The sequence below is a fragment of the Antechinus flavipes genome, chromosome 2, assembly GCF_016432865.1.
Source record: "Antechinus flavipes isolate AdamAnt ecotype Samford, QLD, Australia chromosome 2, AdamAnt_v2, whole genome shotgun sequence".
Classification (NCBI taxonomy): Eukaryota; Metazoa; Chordata; class Mammalia; order Dasyuromorphia; family Dasyuridae; genus Antechinus; species Antechinus flavipes.
The window spans coordinates 35,767,276-35,794,148 of record NC_067399.1 but is presented as its reverse complement, the minus strand read 5'-3'; the positions used below and the strand labels follow the sequence as shown (position 1 = coordinate 35,794,148).

Below are 26,873 nucleotides of genomic sequence, written 5' to 3'. Positions count from 1 at the left end.
ATCTCTCAGAGCATAGGAGATTCAGTTAGAATACTGCTGTGGTGAAGGAAATGATGAGCTGGTGGATTTAGAAACATGGAAAGACTTGAATCTATCAAGAATGATGCTACCCAGCTTTTAAAAGACAGATGACAGATGGAAATAAACTATATATATATGTGTGTGTGTGTGTGTGTGTGTGTGTGTATGTGTGTGTATAAGACTGCACGAGTATATATGTATATATTTATAAATAACTATATATAAATGAAGCCTTCTTTAGGAAAGGAGGTGAAAAGGAGAGGAAAAAAAGTAAAAAGTGCACAGCAAAGAAAAAAAAAAATCCACAAAGAAACAAAGGAAACATGGGCCATTCTGAAAAAAAAAATATGTAGTATTTGTTATATAGGTATTCTTGACATGAAAATTTATTGTTTAATTTTGCATCTTCTATGAATTGCTCTGTAATGGGCAAGGTTTTTCTTTTTTCTTTGCCATTTTGTCTTTAAGTTTAAAATTTAAAATACTTTAAAAAATCACTCAGGGATAATGTAATTCCACTTCTTCATTTTACAGATAATTAAATTGAGAACCACTCTATATTCTAGACAATAAATAATACTGATGATTTAAAAAAACAAATTTATAATACAGTAATTCTCCAATTGATAAGTTGTAAAAATAGGAATAAGCATTTTTCAATGAAGTAATAAAAATATAATCACATAAAAATGCTCTAAATCACTATTGATTAGAGAAGTACAAATTAAAACAACTTGGAGATATTGACAAATAACTTTCAGATTGACTAACATGATAGAAAGGAAAATGATAAACGTTAGAGGGAATAAGGAAAATTGGAACACTGATTTACTGTTGGTGGAACTATAAATTGATCAAGCAGTTTTGGACAGCGATCTGGAAGTGTGCCCAAGAAGTTATAAAATGATGTAGACACTTTGAGCCATCGATCCCTCTCTTTGATATGTTTACCAAGCTAATAAGGGGAAAAAGAAAAGAACTTTAAACAAAATATGAAAATATGGTAGCAGCTGTCTTTGTGCTGGCTAAGAACTGGAAGCTTAGGAGATGTCCAACAACTATGTCATGATTCAGCAAGCTGTGATGTTTGATTTTACTGGCATACTACAATGTTATAAGAAATGATGAGTTGGCTGATTTTAGAAAAATATTAAAAGGCTTGTTTGAAATTATGAAGAATTAAGTGATTAGAAGCAATGGATTATTATCTGTTATAAGAGCAATAATATTCTAGGGACAACTTTAAACACCCAAGTCATTTTGTGTATTCATGAATATTCATTTCAACTACAAAGTCCATGAAGGATGATGTTATTCACATGCAGAGAAACAAATAATAAACAAAAATAGGCATAGTGTGATATAACATGATAAACATAAACTTACTTACACATAATTATGTTTAGTGGTAGCTTTCTGTACAGTGAGTTGGGGATGGAAAGGGAAAAAATAATGCTAGGTGCAAAACACAGAACAAAAGAAAACTCAGTGTAAAACTAATTATACAGTTTCCAAAAAAAAAAAAGAAAAGAAAAAGAAAAAAGAAAAGAAAAAAAAACAATATGAAAGGAAAATTCATGTTGTTATATTGAATCCTGTTTTCATGGTGTGTCCCATACATAGAAATGTTCCTTTGTTTCTCTATGGTTAAAGTTAAAAATGATAAAGGCTTTAAAAACAGAAAAAACATAATTAATGAAAATCACAATAGAACATTGATAACAAAACAAAGCCAATACACAGGCTACAGGGGACGTTGCCCATCATGACAGTTTTGGGGAGTAGACAGAATTATAGTGTCTTTTATGCACTAAAATTATCAATAATACAGTTACGTGAAAGGAAACCTCTGTTGATTTGCATGTTTCCCCAGGGACAGCCCCAGAGGCTCAGACCCAGATAAATGCCAGCTCATGGGTGAGGTCTCTGCTCAGCAGCATCCAAGGCCAGGGGAGGAGATAGGGGCCCAGGCTCAGCTCCTCTGCTCTCTGCTGCTCTGGATCTCAGGTGAGGGAACCTGCACGTGCTCCATTGCTTTCTGGCCATCCCTGGGATGTGTCTGGGGTCGGTTAGGAGAGAGGAAGGATTTATGGCTTATTCCCCTCTGCTTGTTCATTTTGATTTGAGTGTCCAGGACAATGAAATCATATGGATCATGTTCTTTCTTTTCTTTTTGATTCCAGGTTCCAGGGGGGCCATTGTGGTGACTCAGTCTCCTGAATTTTTGTCAGTGTCTCCAGGAGAGAAAGTCACCATTAACTGCAAGATCAGCTCCAATGTTGGTAATTACTTAAATTGGTACCAACAGAAGCCAGGGGAGGTTCCTGACCTCCTAATTTATCGTTCAACCACCCTGGAAACTGGGGTCCCTGCACGATTCAGTGGCAGTGGGTTTGGGACAGATTTCTCCCTCACAATCAACAATGTGGAAGACTCTGCAGTCTATTACTGTCTTCAGTATGATAGCAGGCTTCCCACAGTGATACATCCCCGAACAAAAACCTGCCCAGCAGCTGCTGAGGGAGGATCAGGGCCCCAGAGGCTTCTCCTTCCCCTCAGCTGGGATGGGGGCAGTGTGCCTGGGCTGTCTCAAGAGGACGTTTCTAGGTCTCAGAGGAAGATGCTGGGGCTGTGACAGGTTCTGACCTTGATTTCTTTCCCAGTCACTTTTACAGGAGTGACACAATCTAAATAATTAGGTCACACCCCAAAAGTGGGTTTCTCTACCTAGTACCTGACCAAGAACCCCGTTCAGATCGTTAAGAAATGCTCTTACAGCCTTTGCTGGGAAACCTCCAGTGCAGGGGGACTAACTCCCATGGGGGCAGTGGATGGAGCCATGCACATGGTAAGGAAGGCCTGAATTCAAATCAGTCACTTCTAGTTATATGATACTGGGCAAGTCACTTAACCTTTGCTTCAAAATGGGAATCACAATAGCAGCTGCCTTCTGGGGGTTTTGTGAGGATCAAGTGAGGAAGTGTTTGTGAAGAGCTCAGCAGTGTGGCCCATACTTAGTAAGAGCTGTAGAAACTGTAGTTGTTATAATTATTGATGCCTCCAGAACTGGATCATTACCCTTCTACATAGCTCTCATTGCCAAGGAGTCTCTTCTTAGTTTAAGTCTGGACCCGGCCTCTCTGCACCTTCCCTCCTTTGCTCACGTTTCTGGGCTTTGGTACCAGACAAGTCTCACCCCCATCCTTGTCACATCCCCTTGTATGCTTTCAGGCAGGTACTACAAGCCCATGTTGGGCCTCCCCCAAGCTCAGCCTCCCTGGCTCCTTCAGACAACCTTCCTGTCTCTGGGCCTCTGGCCCTTTCCCCATCCTGGCTGCCTCCCTCTGCCTGGACACAGCCTGTCTCAGCCCATTCTCCCATGGGACCCCCAGGAGGGAAAGCAGGATTCCAGGGATCTCTGACCAGGGCAAGCCTAGAACACCTTGGCACCTGGGAGGGAGTTACTGACCTCCTGACAGAGAAGGGATGGACACAAGGAACAGAGACCTCTATGGCAGACACGGCTCCTCTGCGGATTCAGTTTGTTGGATGCTGTTTATTTGTGGTTTCACTGAGATAGAACATCAGGAGAGTGTCACGGTCTGGTTCTTTGTGCTGATTTCCTTGTTCTGCAAGGCCACTCAGAACATTGGCAATGGAATACACTGGCACCAGCAAGACAAAGGAAGCTTTACTGACTTGAGGAGATGACAGGAACATACATGTAATTAAATCAGATTAAAAACAAAAGAAAACCATAAAATTATCAGACATCAAAGTAAATAAAATATTCATTATATGAAGTTTGTTACTTTATGTTCTATTTTGGCGAATAATAGCAGTTGCAATAACAATAATGTAGTGTGTTCAGGTTTGGAAGGTGTTTTTCAAATATTCATTTTTCACCCACACAACCACACTCCTAGCAGTTCGGTGCTATTTCTATGGCCAATTTAGAGAGAGGAGCTGAAATAGACAGAGAAAAGTGACTTATGCAAGGTTTAACAACTATTAAGGGTTAGAGGCTAGATTTGAATTCAGAGCTTCCTGATTCCAGGTCCAGTGTGCTATCTACTGCCCTGCCTGGCCATCTCTAGTCAGCCTTGGTTGCCAAGGGAAGGTCTCAAAATAATGGAAACACTCATTTCCTGCACACTGTGCAGTCACCAGCCTATCTGTCTCCTCCAAAGTCATTTGGTCTCATGGGAAGACACAGATCAGAACCACTGCAGATGGCTCTGGATGAAGTGAGAGTCCTTGGCATTTTAGACTAAAGTCTTTAACAGGTTTCAGTCTGACCGAGGCAATGCCCAATCTCTCATTAACTCTAGGTAAGAAATGATGCAGAGAGTGATCTCTATTACCTAGTCAAAAAGAAAGAGTTTCGAAACTCCCAAGTTATGGAGAAAATATTGGAAGCAACATGAAAAAAGATTTTGAATATCCTGGAGTTACATGAAAGATTCACAAGCCTCAGCAGCTCTGACATTGAAGGATCATAGCTCTTAGAATATTATATACCCTAGAGCAGAAGAATAGGAGGCATGATCAAGAGAAACTTACATACTTCTGGCCAAAATGGCGGAGAGGAGGCACATAGCTGTGTAAGCTCCGCATTTTCTCTCATTATCCATTTCATTACAAGCCTCTGAATTAATGCTTGACTGAAAAAAAACCCACAAATAGTTCCCAAGAGAAGCCATCCTTGAGATTCTCCAAGAAAGGTCTGTTTTTGCTCGAGGGCGGGGATGGTTTTTGATCGGGCGCAGGCTGCGGGCAACGGCAGTGAGAGCACGGGAGCAGACTGGAGAGGGGGTGGGGTGTGATCTCAGCCATCTCTGCGGGGAGAGCTTCGCTACAGAACTGGATACTTTGCCCTGGCAGCAAGTCAGCAGCCCAGCAGAGAAGCTAAAAACACCGGGGGTGAAGAATACAACCCCAAACAGCTGGAGTCTCTCGGGATCTGGCCACCCCTCCCCTACAGTGTCTCAGCACGCTCTGGGATCTCAAAGCGCAGGCGCAGCACAGTAGGGCTAGTGCCTCACTGCTGCCCCCCCGCAGTCTGTAGAGGAAGCTCGGTAACACTACCCAGCCCCTCCCTCCAAAAAAAGCAGACTCCATTTAGGGGGTTTTCTTTTTTTTCTTTGCTAGTTTGTCTTTGATTCTTTGACAAAATGAGCAAAAAGTTGAAGAAGACTTTAACCCTTGACAGCTTCTATACAGATAGAGAGCAGACTCTAAATCCTGGGGAGACTGGAGACAGACTGTCACCAGGTGAATCCCCAAAGGAGGAGATCATCTGTTCCTCAGCACAGATGAACTTCATAGAAGAAATTAAAAAGGCTCTCACAAGGGAGCTAGAAGAAAAATGAGAAAAGAAGAGAGAGGCTTGGCAAGAGAGTCTGGAGAAGTCATCCCACTCACTTAAAGAGAGAGTGGATAACGAAACAAAATCCTTGAAAAATAGGATTAGTGAAATGGAAACAGAAAACAGCTCTCTAAAAAACAAAATTGGCGAAATGGAAAAAAATTCCATAGAACAAAAGAACTCAATTGGACAATTAGAAAAAGATTTTTAAAAAGTGAGTGAAGAAAATACTTCATTGAAAATCAGGGTCGAACAAATGGAATTGAATGACTCAAGGAGACAAGAAGAATCAATCAAGCAAATCCAAAAAAATCAAACAATGGAAAAGAATGTGAAATACCTTCTGGGGAAGACAACAGACCTGGAAAACAGATCCAGGAGAGACAATCTGAGAATCATCGGACTTCCAGAAAAGTATGATAAAAAAAGAGCCTAGACACTATTTTCCAGGAAAATATCAAATAGAAACTGCCCAGAAGTCATAGAAACAGAGGGTAAAATAGACATTGAAAGAATTCATCGATCCCCTACTGAAAGGGATCCTAAAATCAAAACACCAAGGAATATAGTGGCCAAATGCCAGAACCCTCAGACAAAGGAAAAAATACTGCAAGCAGCAAGAAAAACCCAATTCAAGTATCGAGGAGCCATAATAAGGATCACCCAGGATCTGGCGGCATCCACATTAAAGGATCGAAGGGCCTGGAATATGATATTCCGAAAGGCTAAGGAACTTGGTATGCAACCAAAAATAACTTACCCAGCAAGAATGAGCATCTTTTTCCAGGGAAGAAGATGGACATTCAACGAAGTAAGCGAATTTCACCTATTTTTGATGAAAAAGCCAGAAAGTTTGATCTACAAATATAGAATTCAAGAGAAATCTAAAAAGGTAAAAATTAATCTTGGGAACTATATTTCGGCTATAAAGGTGTATAAAGAATAAAGAATATACCTTATTCTAGAAACTAGATGTGGAAAGGACATTGTTCCAGAAAAAGGGTAAAGTGGGGGTACTACATCTCATGAAGAGGCAAAGGAAACCTATTATATCTGAGAGAAAGAATGGAGGGGGATGAATATAGTGGGTATCTTACTGCCTTCAGAATTGGCTTTAAGAGGAAAATTTTAGACATATTCAATCTATGGTGAAACTTCTCCCACCTCATTGAAAAGTGAGAAGGGAAAAGTGAAAAGGGAAGGAATAAGCTAAGGGGAAGGGAATACAGAAACTGGGAGGGAAAGGGGTAAGATTGGGGAGGAACTCTAAGCCAGGGGGAAAGATACTAAAAAGGAAGGGCTGTGACAAGCAAGTGGTACTCACAAGCTTAATACTGGGAAGGGGGGGGGAGAGGGAAAGAAGAGAGAAAAGCATAAACTGGGGTTAACAAGATGGTAAGTAATACAGAATTGGTCATTTTAACCATAAATGTGAACGGGGTAAACTCCCCCATAAAGAGGAAGCGGTTAGTAGAATGGATTAAAAGCCAGAATCTTACAATATGTTGTTTATAGGAAAAACACCTAAAGCGGGGAGATACATGCAGGTCAAAGGTAAAAGGTTGGAGCAAAATCTACTATGCTTCAGGTGAAGTCATAAAAGCAGGGGTAGGCATCCTGATCTCAGATCAAGCTAAAGCAAAAATTGATCTAATTAAAAGAGATAAGGAAGGGCATTATATCTTGCTAAAGGGTAGAATGGATAATGAAGCAATATCTATATTAAACATATATGCACCAAGTGGTGTAGCATCTAAATTCTTAAAAGAGAAATTAAGAGAGCTGCAAGAAGAAATAGACAGCAAAACTATAATAGTGGGAGATCTCAACCTTGCACTCTCAGAATTAGATAAATCAAACCACAAAATAAATAAGAAAGAAGTCAAAGAGGTAAATAGAATACTAAAAAAATTAGATATGATAGATCTCTGGAGAAAATGTAATGGGGACAGAAAGGAGTACACTTTCTTTTCAGCAGTTCATGGAACCTATACAAAAATTGACATAAAAACCTCAAACTCAAATGCAGTAAGGCAGAAATAGTAAATGCATCCTTTTCAGACCATGATGCAATGAAAATTACAATCAACAAAAAGCCAGGGGAAAGTAGATCAAAAAATAATTGGAAACTAAATAATCTCATACTAAAGAATGATTGGGTGAAACAGCAAATCATAGACATAATTAATAACTTTACCTAAGAAAATGATAATAATGAGACATCATATCAAAATGTATGGGATGCAGCCAAAGCGGTAATAAGGGCAAATTTCATATCTCTAGAGGCCTATTTGTATAAAATAGAGAAAGAGAAGGTCAATGAATTGGGCTTGCAACTAAAAATGCTAGAAAAGGAACAAATTAAAAACTCCCAGTCAAACACTAAACTTGAAATTCTAAAAATAAAAGGAGAGATCAATAAAATTGAAAGTAAAAAAACTATTGAATTAATTAATAAAACTAAGAGTTGGTTCTATGAAAAAACCAATAAAGTAGACAAACCCTTAGCAAATCTGATTTAAAAAAGAAAAGAGGAAAATCAAATTGTAAGTCTTAAAAATGAAAAGAGAGAACTTTCCACTAACAAAGAGGAAATTAGAGCAATAATTAGGAGTTACTTTGCCCAATTTTATGCCAATAAATTTGACAACTTAAATGAAATAGAAGAATACCTCCAAAAATATAGCTTGCCCAAACTAACAGAGGAAGAAGTAAATATCCTAAACAGTCCCATCTCAGAAAAAGAAATAGAAAAAACTATCAATCAACTCCCTAAGAAAAAATCCCCAGGACCAGATGGATTTACATCTGAATTCTATCAAATATTTAAAGAACAATTAACTCCAATGCTAAATAAACTATTTGAAAAAATAGGGATTGAAGGAGTCCTATCAAACTCCTTTTATGACACAGACATAGTACTGATACCTAAACTAGGTAGGCTGAAAACAGAGAAAGAAAATTATAGACCAATCTCCCTAATGAATATTGATGCTAAAATCTTAAATAAAATATTAGCAAAAAGATTACAGAAAATCATCCCCAGGATAATACACTATGACCAAGTAGGATTTATACCAGGAATGCAGGGCTGGTTCAATATTAAGAAAACTATTAACATAATTGACTATATCAATAACCAAACAAACAAAAACCATATGATCATCTCAATAGATGCAGAAAAAGCATTTGATAAAATCCAAAATCCATTCCTAATAAAAACATTTGAGAGCATAGGAATAAATGGACTTTTCCTTAAAATAGTCAGGAGCATATATTTAAAAGGTTCAGTAAGCATCATATGCAATGGGGAAAAACTGGAACCTTTCCCAGTAAGATCTGGAGTGAAGCAAGGTTGCCCACTATCACCATTATTATTCAATATTATATTAGAAACACTAGCCTCTGCAATAAGAGTTGAGAAAGAGATTAAAGGAATTAGAGTAGGCAATGAGGAAACCAAACCATCACTCTTTGCAGATGATATGATGGTATACCTAGAGAACCCCAGAGATTTTACTAAAAAGCTATTAGAAATAATTCATAATTTTAGCAAAGTAGCTGGCTACAAAATAAATCCCCATAAATCCTCAGCACCACCACCACCAAACAAAATCCAAGAGCAAGAGATACAAAGAGAAATTCCATTCAAAATAACTGTTGATAGCATAAAATATTTGGGAATCTACCTACCAAAGGAAAGTCAGGAATTATATGAGCAAAACTACAAAAAAGTTTCCACACAAATGAAGTCAGACTTAAATAATTGGAAAAATATTAAATGCTCTTGCATAGGCCGAGCAAATATAATAAAGATGACAATATTCCCTAAACTAATCTATTTATTTAGTGCGATACCAATCAGACTTGCAAGAAAATATTTTAATGATTTAGAAAAAATAACAACAAAATTCATATGGAACAATAAAAAGTCGAGAATCTCAAGGGAATTAATGAAAAAAAAATCAAATGAAGGTGGTCTAGCTGTACCTGATCTTAAATTATATTATAAAGCAGCAGTCACCAAAACCATTTGGTATTGGCTAAGAAATAGATTAGTGGATCAGTGGAAAAGGTAGGTTCACAAGACAGAATAGTCAACTATAGCAATCTAGTGTTTGACAAACCCAAAGATCCTAACTTTTGGGATAAGAATTCATTATTTGATAAAAAAAACTGCGGGGATAACTGGAAATTAGTATGGCAGAAATTAGGCATGGACCCACACTTAACACCATATACCAAGATGACATCAAAATGGGTCCATGACCTAGGCATAAAGAACGAGATTATAAATAAATTAGAGGAACATAGGATAGTTTATCTCTCAGACATGTGGAGGAGAAAGAAATTTGTGACCAAAGATGAACTAGAGACCATTACTGATCACAAAATAGAAAATGTTGATTATATCAAATTAAAAAGCCTTTGTACAAACAAAACTAATGCAAACAAGATTAGAAGGGAAGCAACAAACTGGGAAAACATCTTCACAGTTAAAGGTTCTGATAAAGGCCTCATTTCCAAAATATATAGAGAACTGACCCTAATTTATAAGAAATCAAGCCATTCTCCAATTGATAAATGGTCAAAGGATATGAACAGATAATTTTCAGATGATGAGATTGAAACTATTACCACTCATATGAAAGAGTGTTCCAAATCACTATTGATCAGAGAAATGCAAATTAAGACAACTCTGAGATACCACTATACATCTGTCAGATTGGCTAAAATGACAGGAAAAAATAATGATGAATGTTGGAGGGGATGCGGGAAAACTGGGACACTGATGCATTGTTCGTGGAGTTGCGAACGAATCCAACCGTTCTGGAGAGCAATCTGGAATTATGCCCCTAAAGTTATCAAACTGTGCATACCCTTTGATCCAGCAGTGCTACTACTGGGCTTATACCCCAAAGAGATACTAAAGAAGGGAAAGGGACCTGTATGTGCCAAAATATTTGTGGCAGCCCTGTTTGTAGTGGCTAGAAACTGGAAAATGAATGGATGCCCATCAATTGGAGAATGGCTGGGTAAATTGTGGTATATGAATGTTATGGAATATTATTGTTCTGTAAGGAATGACCAGCAGGATGAATACAGAGAGGCTTGGAGAGACTTACATGAACTGATGCTAAGTGAAATGAGCAGAACCAGGAGATCATTATATACTTCGACAACGATATTGTATGAGGATGTATTCTGATGGAAGTGGATTTCATTGACAAAGAGATCTAACTGAGTTTCAATTGATAAATGATAGACAGAAGCAGCTATACCCAAAGAAAGAACACTGGGAAACGAATGTGAACTATTTGCATCTTTGATTTTCTTCCCGGGTTATTTTTACCTTCTGAATCCAATTCTCCCTATGCAACAAGAGAACTGTTCGGTTCTGCAAACATATATTGTATCTAGGAAATACTGCAACATATCTAACATATATAGGACTGCTTGCCATCTAGGGGAGGGGGTGGAGGGAGAGAGGGGAAAAATTGGAAGAGAAGCGAGTGCAAGGGATAATGTAAAAAATTACCCTGGCATGGATTCTGTAAATATAAAGTTATAAAATAAAAAAATAAATAAAAAAGAGAAACTTACCTATCAAACATATATAATTGTGAATGCTAAAAATAAATTGTCATTTAACATAATCAAAGACTTTTAGGTTGTTTAGAGGGAAATTTGACATATACATTCCAGGAAATTTTAAGGTAAGCATTGAGGACTAATTATAAGGGATTTTATGAGGGTAAATTGTTTCTTTCATAATGCTTTAATGATTGTAATCACTATGTCGATAGTTTGAAAGAAAGGCTAGAATTGAGCTGCATGTGATTGGTTGATTCTAAAATCACCTGTATAGGAAGAGATAATAAGGAGTTATTATCTCATATAAAGGAGGCCTAAAAAGAAAAACTGATACAGCAGAGGTTAGCAGAGAGGAGGGCAGGTAGTGCTAAAACCTGACATTAGGAATGAGTAAAAGAGGTAAATATGTTTGTATTTATGTGGGGTATGTTTGCATGTACATACATTATATATAAAATTTTTATACACATACATATAATACACAAATGCAAATTAGATGTGTATACACATAGAGACATAAATCTGTATATACATATGTGTGTGTGTTTGTATGTAGACATATGTGTATATGTGCATGTATGTGTAAAAATCTTCTACATTCAGGAAGAAACAAGAGGACCAAGTGATAGGGATGGAGGAATAAGGGAGAGATTTTTAGAATCAAGTTAATGAAGAGGAGGGCAAGGTCGTAGGTAAGTAAAATAGGAATGAGGAGAGAGACTGTAAATAAAGGGAGAAGGATACTAAGGAAAAACAGGAAAGAGGAAAATAAGCAAGTATTTTAATAGCTTAGACTATGAATGGGATACATTTATTATAAAATAGAAATGGATAGTAGATTCAGAATTTGAATTTAGTGACAAATGGCTTTCTGGAACATCCTAAAAATTATTTTCAAATTATTTTACTAATTTACAAAAATAATGACAAAGTTCATTTGGAAGAGCAGATGGTCAAGAACTTCAAAGAAGCCTGGAATAAAAGATATAAAGGAAATAGATTCAGTCCTCTAAGAAAAAGCCCTATATTATGAGGGGCATCATTGTTGAAGTGTAAAAAGAATAATTTCAATTATTTTGAACTAAAATTCTGTGTATAAATAAAATCTTTGTAGACAAGCATAGAAGGATTACAGAAAATTGAGGAAAAGATGTTCACAATTAATCTCTAAAAACAGATGAGATTCGATTAGAATAGTGCTTAAGGTGAAGGAAATGATGAACTGGTTGATTTAGAGACATGGAAAGATTTGAGCCTGTGAAAGAAGATGCTACCCAGCCTCTGAAAGACAGAGGACAGACAGAAGTAAGTAAAGTATGTATATATATACATATCTATATTTGACTGCATATGCATATGTATGTATGTGTTTATAAATACCTATGTGTAAACGAAACCTTCTATCATTAAAGATATGTGAAAAGGGGATGAAAAGGAAGTGAAAAAATAAAGCAAAAAGTGCACAGCAGAGAGCAAAAGAAAATCCCCAAAGAAGCAAAAAATGGGCCAATCTGAAAAAAAAATGTAGTATTCATATGTTAGTTTTCTTGACATGAAAATTCATTGGTTTATTTTGAATTTTCTATGGATGGCTGTGAAATTGGCAAAGATGCTTTTTTCTTTACCATTTTGTTTAATTTTTAAATTTTTAAAAAATCCTTTTTTAAAATAACCCAGGGATAATGTAATTCCATGTCTTCATTTTAGAGATAACTACATTGAGATCCATTCTATATTTTAGACAATAAATGATACTGATGATTAAAAAAAATTTTAATATAGTAATTCCTAAATTGATAAGATGATATGATAAGATATAAATAGAAATTTCATACTTTTCTATTTTTCAATGAAGCTATAAATAATACACATTGTCATATAACAAAAATGCTCTAAATCACGTGATTAGAGAAATACAAATTAAAACAACTTTGAGATATTAACAAATAACTTTCAAATTGACTAACATGATAGAAAGGGAAATTCTAAGTGTTACAAAGAATGAGGAAAATTGGAACACTGATTTACTGTTGGTGGAACAATAAACTGAACCATCAGTTTTGGACAGCGATCTGGAAGTGTGCCCAAGAAGTTATAAAACTTTACACACTTTTAGCCAGCCATGCCTCTCTTTGATACGTTTACCAAGGTAATAAGGAGAAAAAGTAAAGAACTTTAAACAAAATATTAAAATCTGATAGCAGCTGTCTTTGTGTTGGCAAATAACTGCAAGCTTAGGAGATGCCCAACAAGTGGATCATCACTCAGCAAGTTGCCATAAATGAATAAAGGCTTTAAAAACAGAAAAGCATAATTAACAAAAATTATCACAGCACATTGATCACAAAACTAAGTCAATAAACAGCCTGTAGTGGACTTTAGCCAGTTGTTTTGGGAAATAGACAGCATTATAATATCTTTTAGGTTTTAAAATGATCGATAATCCAGTTACTTGAAAGGAAAACTCTTCAATCTGGAATTATGCCCAAAAAATTATCAAATTGTGCATACCCTTTGATCCAGCAGTGTTTCTATTGGGCTTATATCCCAAAGAAATACTAAAGAAGGAAAGGGACCTGTATGTGCCAAAATGTTTGTGGCAGCCCTGTTTGTAGTGGCTAGAAACTGGAAAATGAATGGATGCCCATCAATTGGAGAATGGCTGGGTAAATTGTGGTATATGAATGTTATGGAATATTATTGTTCTGTAAGAAATGACCAGCAGGATGAATACAGAGAGGACTGGCGAGACTTACATGAACTGATGCTAAGTGAAATGAGCAGAACCAGGAGATCATTATACACTTCGACAACGATATTGTATGAGGACATATTTTGATGGAAGTGGATTTCTTTGACAAAGAGACCTAACTAAGTTTCAATTGATAAATGACGGACATAAGCAGCTACACCCAAAGAACGAACACTGGGAAACAAATGTGAACTATCTGCATTTTTGTTTTTCTTCCCGGATTATTTATACCTTCTGAATCCAATTCTCCCTATGCAACAAGAGAACTGTTCGGTTCTGCAAACACATATTGTATCTAGGATATACTGCAACATATCCAACATATAAAGGACTGCTTGCCATCTAGGGGAGGGGGTGGAGGGAAGGAGGGGGAAAAAAATCAGAAAAGAAACGAGTACAAGGAATAATGTTGTCATTATAAAGTAATCATTAAATAAAAAATTAAAAAATTAAAAAAAAAAAAAGGAAGGAAAGCTCTTAAGACCATTCTGCTTTTCTACTTCCTCCTGCCTACACCTGGTGATTTGCATGTTTCCCCAGGGACAGCCCCAGATGCTTAGACCTAGATAAATGCCAGCTCATGGGTGAGGTCTCTGCTCAGCAGCATCCAAGGCCAGGGGAGGAGATGGGGGCCCAGGCTCAGCTCCTCTGCTCTCTGCTGCTCTGGATCTCAGGTGAGGGAGCCTGCACATGCTCCATTGCTTTCTGGCCATCTCTGGGATGTGTCTGGGGGAGGTTGGGAGAGAGGAAGGAGATTCGGCCTATTCCCTTTTCCTTGTTCTTTCTGAATTGAAAGTCCAGGACAACGAAGTCATATGGATCATGTTCTGTCCCTTTTTTTTACTCCAGGTTCCAGGGGGGCCATTGTGGTGACTCAGTCTCCAGAATTTTTGTCAGTGTCTCCAGGAGAGAAAGTCACCATTAGTTGTAAGACCAGCTCGGGTGTTAGTAATGAATTAAATTGGTACCAACAGAAGCCAGGGGAGGCTCCCAAGCTCCTAATTTATTATACAAGCAACCTGCATACTGGGGTCCCTGCCCGGTTCAGTGGCAGTGGCTCTGGGACAGATTACTCCCTCACAATCAGCAACGTGGAGGCTGAGGACGCTGCAGTCTATTACTGTCAGCAGTGGTATAACGATCCTCCCACAGTGATACAGCCCCGAACAAAAACCTACCCAGCAGCTGCTGAGGGAGACATCAGGGCCCCAGGGGCCTCTCCTTCCCCACAGCAGGAACAAGGGCAGCTTGCTTGGGCTGCTTCAGGGAGAGGTTTCCAGGTCTCAGAGGAAGATGCTGGAGCTGTGATGAGTTCTGACCTTGATTTTTTTTCCCAGTCACTTTTACAGAAGTGACACAATCTAAATAATTAGGTCACACCCCAAAAGTGGGTTTCCCTCCCCCAAACCTGACCAAGAACCCCCTGTTCAAATCTTTAAGAAATGCTCTTATAGCCTTTGCGGGGAGAACTCTGGTGCAGGGGGACTAACTCGCACGGGAGCAGTGGATGGAGCCAGGAACGTGGCCAGGAAGGCTTGAGTTCAAATCAGCCTCTTCCTAGCTGTATGATGCTGGGCAAGTCACTTAAACTTTGTTTCAATTTTCTTATCTGTTAAATGGGGATCACATAAGCAGCTGCCTCCTGGGGTGTTAGTGAGGATCAAGGGAGAAAATAACTGAGAGCTGTTCAGCAGTGTGGCTGGCACTTAGTAGGAGCTGTAGGAATGGTCGTTGTTATTATTATTAATGCCATTAGTACTGGGTCATCAATTACTCGTCTCACTGCCAGGGAGTCTCTTCTTAGATTAAGTCTAAGCCCAGCCTCTCTGCACCTTTCCCCACTTTGCTCACATTTCTAAGCTTTTGGTACCTGAACAAGTCCCACCCCCATCCTTATCACATCCCCTCAAATGTTTGCAGGCAGATACTACAAACCCCATGTTGCTCCTCCCCCAAGCTCAGCCAACCTGGTTCCTTCAGACAACCTTCCTGCCTGTGGGCCTCTGGCCCTTTCCCCATCCTGGCTGCCTCCCTCTGCCTGGGCACAGCCTGTCTCAGGCCATTCTCCCACGGGGCAGCCAGGAGGGAAAGCAGGATTCCAGGGGAGCTCTGACCAGGGCAAGCCTGGAACAGGTGGGACCTGGGAAGGAGTTCCCGACCTCCTGACAGAGAAGGGATAGACACAAGGAACAGAGACCTATATGTCAGACACGGCTACTCTGTGGATTCAGTTTGTTGGACTCTGTTTATTTGTGGTTTCACTGAGATAGAGCAACAGGAGAGCATCACAATCTGTCCGACACTCACCGGAATCTGGGCCTTCCAGCTCAGCCATGCCCGCCCTTGCTGTGAGACCCCTTTTGTCACGTCCTTCCTAAGTGTACTGGGAGGGCTCCACCCAAACCAAAGGGGCCCTTCTCCATTTTTCTGCACATCATCAGAAGAGCAAGGAGCACAGGATGATCCCAGGGCTGTTCCGTTCTCTTGCCACCTGCCTTATTTGTGGGCTTAGATTTTGGATAATATCCTTTCTTCTCTCCCATCTTAAGAGTTCTTTGTTTCCATTGGCCATTCTCAGCCATATGACTCTTCTTTAAAAAGAAGAAAAATAAGGATTGCAATGATGTAAATGAAAATAAAATCATCATGACAAAACTCAGTGCTTCATTCCTGTAATGACTAAGCTTGACCTAGGACAGGAGTTGAGAAATTGGCTCTTACCTCCTTTGTGTTGATTTACTTGTTGATTTTTATTGAACTATATTCTCCTACTTTTTTTGTATTTGTTATACTCCTTTGAATATAGTAGCACCCAGGGATACATGTGTAAATGAGTGTAAAAAGAAAAAAATAGAAATAAATTTATAAGTCAAAATTCATAATGTGAATTTATGGATATACCTACATCACTGAAAAAATTAAAATATTGCTTACAATTTTCCTTAGTTTTTGTTTTAAGAGGAGCTTACTCAACAGAAAAAGTGGATAGGATGCTTTTGAATTAATATAGAAAATTTATGTTACAAAATAAATGTAAAAATAACTTTTTAAAAAATCATAATAATAAAATTACCACATAATAGAATTTATAAGTAATTATATACCTTCTTTGAAAAAAAATTCTCTACTTACACCCTCCCACACAGAGACATTGCCTAAAGGCCACAAGAGAAAGAACCAAATAGGAATGTCAGGATAAGTCTATAGAGCACTTGAAAGAGAAGTGTGATTTAAGGATACAAGTATTCATGATTCCAGTGGAACTGCGTGACATTTATAAATATCATACATATTATACATATCATGTGAGTTCTGGTTGACAAAGGATATTTCAAAGCAAAGAAAGCTTTCTGCATATACACAGGGATATACTTGGTGTTAGGATTTTTTTTTTTGGTGTCAATGTAATATTCTGTTCCCTTCCCATAATTACATGTAAAATAATTTTTTTTCACATTTTAGTAAAAGGCACAGAAGATCTTCAAAAACAATGGTCTGAAGACCAAGTATAATTTATTCTGCAAAATTCAGTTTATTCAAGCAGGGAACAAGACAAGGAAGTACAAAAAGATAAATAATGTTTTGATAACAGGAACTAAAAAAATAAAGGCAAGAATGAGTCATCAGGAGAAAGGAGACAGAAAAAAAAGTGTTAGCTGAGAACTTAGATCAAGAAGACTTCTGAGTTCCTGTCAAGTTGTAGAGTTATGATGCTAATTTATGTAATAAATTTATTGTTGATTAGAGCTACATGTATTAGTAAAGGGTGCACCTACTAATAAATGTCATTATTCCTGATTTCTTCTATCTTGTACTAGAGAATAACATACTCTCATTGTTCTATTAATTTAACTGAGTGAATATAGTCTATTATTTGGCCACCAGATGGTGGGCTATACACATATTAATAACCTACTCCATTTATTTCTCAAGAGAAATATTTATTCAAGACCAATAATTCAAATCAATTCAATTTTAATGAGGTCTACTAGTATTACATGAACATATTCCAAAATTACACAAATACAGATCTTTACTCAACTTCTCAAACTCCAAATTGATAAACTTACTTCAATTGTCTTTCAAGTTTTGAGAACGGAAAATGTCATTATTAATGGCTATGTGGTGTATCTATACAATTAGAGAGCACAGGAAGTACAAGCAGATCATAAATGACATTATTAATCCAGATTTGATTGGTTTATCTTTCTCACTTCCTGGCCCTTAGCCTTTCTCTCACTGCTCTAAAGGAAACAGAAGGAAACAGGATTGACTAATTTTAAAATTAGTGAGAGCTACACACACACAAAAGAAAGAGAGGAGGAGTTGTATGATATGCAGTTGCTGAGAATAATGAAAGTGGTTGTGTTGTCAAGTTATCAAGGGGAGATAATTGATTACAAAGGTTTTAAGTTAAGGTTTATCTATCATGTACTTAAACAAAGCTTGTAAAAAATATATATTTCATGAGTGTGTGGGAACTGAGTCAAAAGAGAGAAGCTACATTTATGTATTCCTTCAATTAGATAGCTCAGAGATTAGCTAAAATGAAAAAAGAGAAGAAGATGTGCATGAATTGTAAATAAAAGTTAAAATTCTACAAATGAATTACATGTAAAACTCCTCTCTTTAAATTTCAACATACAAGTGTCCAATGTTGAGATTAGAAAAAACACCCACAACAAATAAAATTTCACAACCTTAGGAAGCAATTTGGACCTCAACTGTCCCTGTGATAGTGGAACCAAGTTAACGACATATATTATTCAAAAAGAAAAGCATAGTATGGGAAGGGAGTGGCATTTTCAGTAAAAAAGTATTCTTGTCAGGCTACACAAGAAAGTGAGTGGAGAAGCAGTTCAGGAAATATTTGGATAAAGTCAAAAAAGAGAGAAACTCAAGTGTTGTTGCCATTGGAATAGACCACCTGGACAGCAAGAATAACAGATGAGATAGAGAGATGACATTTTTCATTCAGAGGAATGATATAGTGATGATGAGGGGACTTCAGTTATCTAAATATCTGCTTGAAGTCTCTTCATATGCCAAAATAAGAGCCCCTAATAATTTCTGGGCTAAATGAAATTGTCTTAATGAAAATTTTCTTCCTTCAAAAGACATAGTAATCAGCAAGGGGACATCCTATTTTACATTTAATTCTCCCTAATTGTGAGGGGATAAAAATGATGGGAAATTTATAGGAAAGGAAATTATTCTTTCTTGATACTATAAGCTGGGATAGGAAAAATGGACATTACCTGATATATAATTAATGCCCTAGATTTAAGGAAAACATATTTCAAAAGAGTAAGCTGAAAGATACCTAGAATACCCTGAACTTACCTTCAGCAGAAGATGTTATCCTAGGAAGCTTTGGAAATTTTTACATGAAATCCTAAATACGGGAAATAATTTTAAAGAGAAAGAAAAATGGTATGTCTCTTAACATGCCAATGAAAATGAAGAGGAAATTGACAAAGAATGGAGATTTAACATGTTTAAAATTAATTTTTTTCCTCAGTGAACAAAAACTAGTTTATTTCCCTCTCACATCCTCAACACTGAAGAAGTAAAGAAAAACAAAACCCTTGTGACAAGTCAAACAGCTTCTCACATTGTTCATGTCTAAAAATTTACATTTCATTCTGTAGCTTGAGTCTTCTTGATCTCTTCAAATCATACTTAGTAATTGTATTGATCAGAATTCGTACAACTTCTGCATGTAGTGAAAGGTGTCCATATAACTTCCTGGATTCACCCTTGCAGCAAACCGTGGCATTTAATGGATTATATCATTGTAAACATGTAAAATGGGCACGGTGCTGAACCAACCATAGTCTTACCCTATCCCAGAAAAATATTTGCCTTCAACAAAAGTGGTGTGACCAAGGCAAGATAACTACTAAGAGACTTAATGTCAACAGATTCTATCAGGGCTTCTCTAGTGAGAACAGTTGGTTGGTAACTTGGAAGGAAAGCAAAGTCAACATGTTATTAGAAATAGTGTAGCAGAAAGAGTAGTCAGCTTTCACAGATTTAGTACACAGCACCCCATTTATTCTTCTGTGTCAGAACACTCACAAACATCAAGATTGGTTTGACAAAAATAATGGGTAAATGGAAAACCTGCTAAACAAAAAACAAAAATTCCCACAGGGCTTGCCTGCAGAATAGTCCATAAAATGTTTAACTGTTGAAATTAAAGTCGAAGCAAAACCTAGAGAGATGCAATGTTCTTAGTTCAGTAAGAAGGCAGAAGAAATTCAGTGTTACACTAACAGTAATGATCCAGAGTCTTTATGGTGCCCTGAAGTCTATTTATGAGCCAGACATAAAATGCCTATCAATTATTCTTTACACATGGAGCCACATTCATCAGTGATAGGGATTTGAACTCAGAGAGATGGACTGAATGTTTCCATAGTGTACTAATGCTCAAGCCACTGATTGTTTACCTCAGATTGAAATCATTCCCTTTCTAGTCGAACTTCTAATCTAAGACAAGGTTGGGAAAGCCCTTAGGTTCCTCCCCTATGACAAAGCACCTGTTGCTCATTCTATTGCAGCTGAGATGTATTGGGATGGAAGGGAAGAGTCCATACAGAAGCTGACTCAGTCTTCCAAATTAGATAGCAAGAGGAGGTTGTCCCCAAGGCATTCAACGATGCCTCCATGTCTACTTCTATAAAGGAAAAATAAGTAGGTCGTCCAGTGACAATTGTGAGGGACAGAGCCCTCTCTCCTAGTCATTACTAATAAGATTCCCACAAAAGTCCTCCTTTATAGGCTAATCCTTAATCTGGACATTGCATATCTACCTGTGGCTTCAAAAAATTTGATCTCAGCTGCCCATCATCACCAAGAAAAATGGGAGGAGCAGAACAGAGGTCTGTATACAATGTTTGCCAATATGACCAAGGCTTTTGATACCCTCATTCTTGAGGGCTTCTGAAATGTAATGGAAAAATTTGGGTGTCCAGAGAAGTTCATCAATATTGTGCACCAATTCCATCATGGCATGCTTTCATGAGTTCTGAATAATGGATGAGGCTCTCCTGCTTTCCCAGTGACCAATGAAATGAAGTAGGGAAGTTTTCTCCCATGATTTTTATGTTTTTTTGCAATCTTGCTAGAGGCTTTCAAAAAGAGAAAATTGGCATCAAAGTCAGCTACTACAGTAATGACAAATTTGAATTTGAAAAAGCTCCAAGCTAAGACTAAAGTGGAGGAAAAGTTGGTGCCTGGCTTTTTGTGCAGAGATGACTGTGCACTAAAAGCAACCTCTGACATTGAGAAGCAACACATGTGGTTAGATACCCTGCTTCTTGTGATAAATTGCCTGACAATGAAGGCCAAGAAAATGGAGATGCTCCATAAGAAGAACTATGCCATCTATTCTTGGATCCATTGATTATAGCAAATGAAGAGATTTGAATGCTGTGAATCAGTTTACTTGCCTTAGTGGATTACTTTTGAGGGCTGTATACATAGTTGATGAGTTTGATACAGACAGTGCCAGAGCTAGTTCAGGGTTTGGGAGACTGAAGGAAATTGTGTAAGAGAAAAGCTATTAAGCAGTCTAACAAATCGAAGGTCTATATAGCCAATATGTGACATCATTCTTGTATGTCTGTGGAACCTGGATAGCCTACCCACACCATGCCAGGAAACTGAATCTTTACATTTTATTGTCTTACAAAGATTCTGAAGATGATTTTGCAAGACACATTTCCAAACCCTGAGGTCCTCTCTCTAGCTAAACTGCCAAGCATTCAAACTCTATTGTAGACAGTGTAGCTCCAATGGGTTTATCACATTGTATAAATGCCAAAAACCATATTTGCCTAAAAAGCAATTTTACAGAGAACACCCACAATGCAAGGCTTATACAGAGGTCAGAAGAAGAGTGTCCAAGGACACTCTTAAGGTCATTCTAAAGACCTCTACAATCACTTGTGAGACATGAGAAACACTGGTATAGGACCAACCTGAATAGAGAACCCACATCAAAGAAAGTGCTCTGGACTATGAGCAAAGCACAGTTGAGTAGCTCAAATTGTATGAGATGCATACATTTAGAAACATCTCTCCTCCAAATCTACATAGAAACTACTTATGCCTGCCTTGTATTAGAGCCTTCAAACTCATATTAGTCTAATCAGTTATAATAGAACACATTATATTTTGACCCCAACATACTGGTATCATTTTGGTCTTCCTTAAGCACACAGTAAAACAATCCTAATATAATATAAGAGAGTCTAAAATTAGACAGCATTATTTTGAAAAATACATGATGGATTACTATGAACAATACATTTGTTATGAATTAGCTATGTATCTGGAAGTTAAAGAAAACTTTAAAATTTAATTTTAACTACATTAAAACCATCACATTTCAGCAATAGGAAGGAGCTAATCCTATTGATGAGGTAAAGATACTCTTTGGACTACATCTGGAATATTATGTTCATCTGGGTACCTGAGTTGGAAAAGGTCATCCATAAAAAGTGCCAGGGGGAAATGAAGCACTTAATAATGCTGGCTTCCTGTGAGCAATCAGAGGTGAAGAAGTTTGAGTCCATTTCATATGTGGATCATTTGAAAGAATTGGAAGCATTTTCTCCAGAGAAAAATCATTATGGGCCAGAACTCTTGTACTTAAAACAAGGATTCTTACAAGGTGCTAATTCAGTTGAATTGATAATAGAATGGTTATCTAGTTTAGCATAGGGATTAATAGTTCTCTAAGTTCAGTGTGATTGATTTAGTCTTACAACAAATAATGGTTTCCTAGTGATATAATGATTGGTTTATATTCAGTGTAGAGCATATAATCTGGGACAAACTCAGCCAGGGTCACAACCAGATTCATTCAGAGACAGAATCATTCCATTGTCCACCTTTGTGGTGGCTGGAGGCTGAAGCCCAAGCCCTCAGACTTAGAGAGATTCATTCACTCCATCCCACACTATCTTGGTGGCAGACCTGTCCTCCTTAGCTTCTTCACTAAAACCAAGACTCCAGAAGGCCTCTAAGAAAGCTGGATCAGGCCCTAGGCAAGCAAACTAGATTTTGAAAGAGATAATAAAGGATTTGGACTTTAATACCTGGTGATTCTTGTGGTGATTAATCTGCTGAAAGGAAGGCTGCTCAGAGACCTCCAAAAAACCACCAAGAATATTATATTGTGGTGCCTGAATGTGGGACCAAGGATTTACAATCAGCGGTCCAGATGGACACAATTCTGATTTCAGTGGAAAAGTCTCTGATCCTGAGTTCAGTGAAAAAGTCTCTGCGACTCAGAAATTAGGGTGAGGACAAAAATAGACCAGAAGAAAACTTTGTTAAGGGCTAAAATAGTGTTTCAGCTGAAATGGGACAAATTTTTAGAAAGGAGCCTTTTCCACCTCAAGAAAAATGTGTAGAAAGCATGGTTAGACTAATAAAAAGCCAAGTTTTGATTGTAACTTGGGAGCAGATCATTGAACTTTTAGAAATATTACAATACACATCTCCTTGGTTCTCAAAGGAAAAAGAATTAGATCCAGAGGAGTGGAAATTAGGACAACAATTAAGTGAATGTTACAATTATAATGGTACCAATTCAATTTCTAAAGAAACACTTTATACATATAATTTAATTCAATTGGCTTTAGGAAATTATATAAGTTACAGAATAAGAAAAAAGAAGAAATAAGAGGATGTGGAGGATACTGACAAACTAGGTGAAAAGGATGAAGAATTAAACAAGAAAGGAGTTAAGTACAATTCTGGGTGAAAGTAAGAATGTGGTGCTTCACAGCAGGACCCATTAGAGCATTTCCCATCTCATGACTCTAACCCCCTCAATTAACCCCTCATCGCTGGAGGAAGAAAGAAGAGGGGGAGAGGCAATGACACAATCAGCACCACCTATAAATCAGCCTATGACAAGATTATGAAAAGCACTAGTTGCACACCCTGTGATTGAAGAATTTGATTCTTCTGGTCAAGCCAGGAGAAGGTACACTCCTTTTGATCTGGGAAAAATCAAGGATCTGAAAAAGAGTTGCACTCTTTATGGGGTTATATCTTCTTATGTTAAGATAATATTAGAGAATTTGGCTTATGAAATTTTAACCCCTAGTGATAAGAAATCTATATAGCAAGGACATGTTTAGAACCTACACAAAACTTGTTGTGGCTTTTAAAGTACAGTGAACTATATAGAATACAAGCCCCATGAAATAGACAAACTGGACTTAATATACAAATCACCGTAGTACAGATTAATTACCCTTTGATAACATATGAGCAAACTATTGCTGCTTCTATCATAGCATGGGGCTCCCTCCCAGGAAAACAGGATAGAGGAGAAGCTTTCACAAAAATTAAGCAAGGTCCAAATGAACCCTCTGCTGATTTTTGTGGGATGTCTGCAAACAGCTGTCATATGAATGATCAGAGAAAATGCAGCTACAGGAATTATGATAAGACAACTGGCTAAGGAAAATGCTAATGAGGTTTGTAGAAATATATAGAGAATACAAAAAGATGCTCCTTTAGAGGAGATCAGAAGCTGCTGTGCTACAGTGGGCACCAATGCCTTTTATACCCAGGCTATGATGCAGAACATGGGAAGACAGAGTCCTTCTTGGCAAGGGACTTCCAGAGAGACTCTTCAATGCTTTCAGTGTGGTAAAGTAGGGCATCTGAAAGCTCAGTGTAGGAATAGAGATAGCATGAGAAAACAGGATGAGAGAACAAGACCCAAAACCCCTGTACAAAATGTAACAAGGGCTTCCACTGGGCCTCAAAATGTAGATTGACCCAGAGAAATGAGAGGTGGGGCCCAGCTCCAAAACTTCAAACAAAAAACAGGTGGGGTATGTTGGCATCTCAGCTTACACCCAGAGAGTCTTTAGAAGTTCAGGAGTCTAATATGATCAATCAGCAGAAAAGCAATCAGATGGGAGAAAGGGATTATAATAGGGAAGAATACAGGCTTTTTAACCCAAAGAAGGGCAGTATCCAGTGTGAGTAGCTCCAATATAATCATCAGGTGATGTGGAGAGATCCAGAAAGTGGTGAATGGAAGGGAATGGATTGGTTAACTACTTGGGGTAAAGGGTTTGTTTGTATTTCTACAGATGGAGAAGGAATCAGATGGTTGCCAATGAGCCATATTCACCTTGTCCTTTGGAGAGAAGCAAAAAAGAGAAAAAACCTCAATACAAAGGAGAAGACCAAATAAACATTTGCCACTGAAAGAGCATGGCTGATAATGAGACTGTTACAAAATTGCAAAACTCACAGGAATCATTGGATTCCCTGAGATGAAAAATTGTTGATAAGACTGTTGCAGAACTTCAAAACCAGCAGGAATCATTGGATTCCCTGAGACATGATAAGACTATTGCAGAACTTCAAAATCTGCAGGAATTATTGGATTCTCTGACACATGAAGTAATGGACAATAGATTGGCCTATTTCTAGGACTTATGGACATGTATAATTTCTCCTGTTGTTTCATGTTGTTTGTTTGTAATACCTCCCATGTTGATGGATTTATGTATACCTGTTTCAAGTAAGATCCTTCAGAAACCCGCTAATCTGGTTTGACTCCTCATTTTCCTTTGATGTTTTCATCTCCCTTCCTGATATGTCAGAGAGGATGTGATCACCTCCTTTTTTGGTTTCTTCAACCCTTTTTGAGAAGTCAGGGAGGGCATGACCAACTATGTTCTAAAACAAAAGAAAGCAGAAGATATTGTGGGCCAGAACTCATATACTTAAAACAAGGATTCTTACATGGTGTTAACTAAGTGGAATTAATAATATAATGGTTATCTAGTTTAGCATGGTGTTTAATAGTTCTCTAGTTCAGTACATGTACTTAGTACTTAATATAGTTCACCAACATTCATACCTATGGTAATGTAAATATAATAAAGTATATAATAGCCAGCAGGGATCCAGACACAGACTCATTCCATCATCCACTTTTGTGGCAGCTGAAAGCTGAAGTGCAAGCCCTTTGACTCAGATTCATTCCATCTTATACCACCATGGTGACAGATCTCTACTCCTTCTCTTCTCCACTGAAACCAAGACTCTGAAAGGCTTTCCAGAAAGCTAGCTGGGCCCCAGGCAAGGAGACAATAAAGAATTTGGACTTTAACACCTAGCTATTCTTGTGATGATTACTACTAAAACTAAGGCTGCTACAATATCTCCAGAAAATCAAACAAGAACACTACATTTTGGCACTAGAACATTATAAAAAAGAGGGTTTAGGACAGAGGTGTCTCACAAGAAACTGCTAGGTACAGGTAGCCCACCACTCACTTTGACTAATCTCAAACCAGATTAAAATGCAATTGGAATTGATTTATTTAAATCCACAGGAAAAAAAAAAACATCATTTACAGAATCATAAAAAGGTAATATAACATGATAATATAATTTAAATGTAATTAACATATTACTAATCAGACTTGTGGATAGAACAATTGAACCTAACCGAGGTAGGACATGACTCCCACTGTGAGAATTTGACTGTTCTCTCACCCCTAAGAGCATATGTTTTAGCTCCTTCTCCTGTGAGAACCTGACTGTTCCTTAACCCATAAGAATGTATGTTTTAGCTCCTTCTCTCATGAGAACTTGACCATTTTTTAACCTGTAAACTGGGAACATACCACATGTGTTTTAGCTCCAAATACATGATTCCAGGAACTTGCCACTCCTTGGAACAGTTGCTATTGATAAGGACTGGCCCCTCTTGTCAATGCAACACTTGACTATAACCATCTGGAGCCCTTGTCGGTACGTCCCTGTCTTATATGAGGTCTTTATTTGGCTCAAAGCCTTCTTTGTCCTGATTCCTATAAAAAACAGGCAAAGCATTCTCCATTTTGAAACCTCACCTATGGAGATGACAATCTGCCTAGGATTTTCCCATTCAGGACTCAAAGGCTGAAATACCGGGGTTTCCCAGCTGCTGCCTATAAATTAGTGTCGAAGCTCTCCTGATCAGTGATGTATTCTCTCTCTTTCTCTGCTATTTTAATCATAATTCTCATTATTCTTTGTCTTTTATGTATTATTTGCTGTATGAGTAAACATTCTATTCCGTGTATAGTATGATTAAAT

The 26,873-nt window shown here is 37.6% G+C and overlaps 1 gene segment (V, D, J or C); it reads left to right on the top strand.

The window, feature by feature from the left end:
• Positions 1-14,313: 14,313 nt before the first annotated feature.
• LOC127547522 (immunoglobulin kappa variable 3-11-like) overlaps positions 14,314-26,873 on the top strand; it is a 49,351-nt gene continuing 36,791 nt past the window's right edge. Inside the window, 2 exon segments of the V gene segment in view lie at positions 14,314-14,410; positions 14,586-14,868. Coding sequence covers positions 14,317-14,410; positions 14,586-14,868 — 377 coding nt within the window.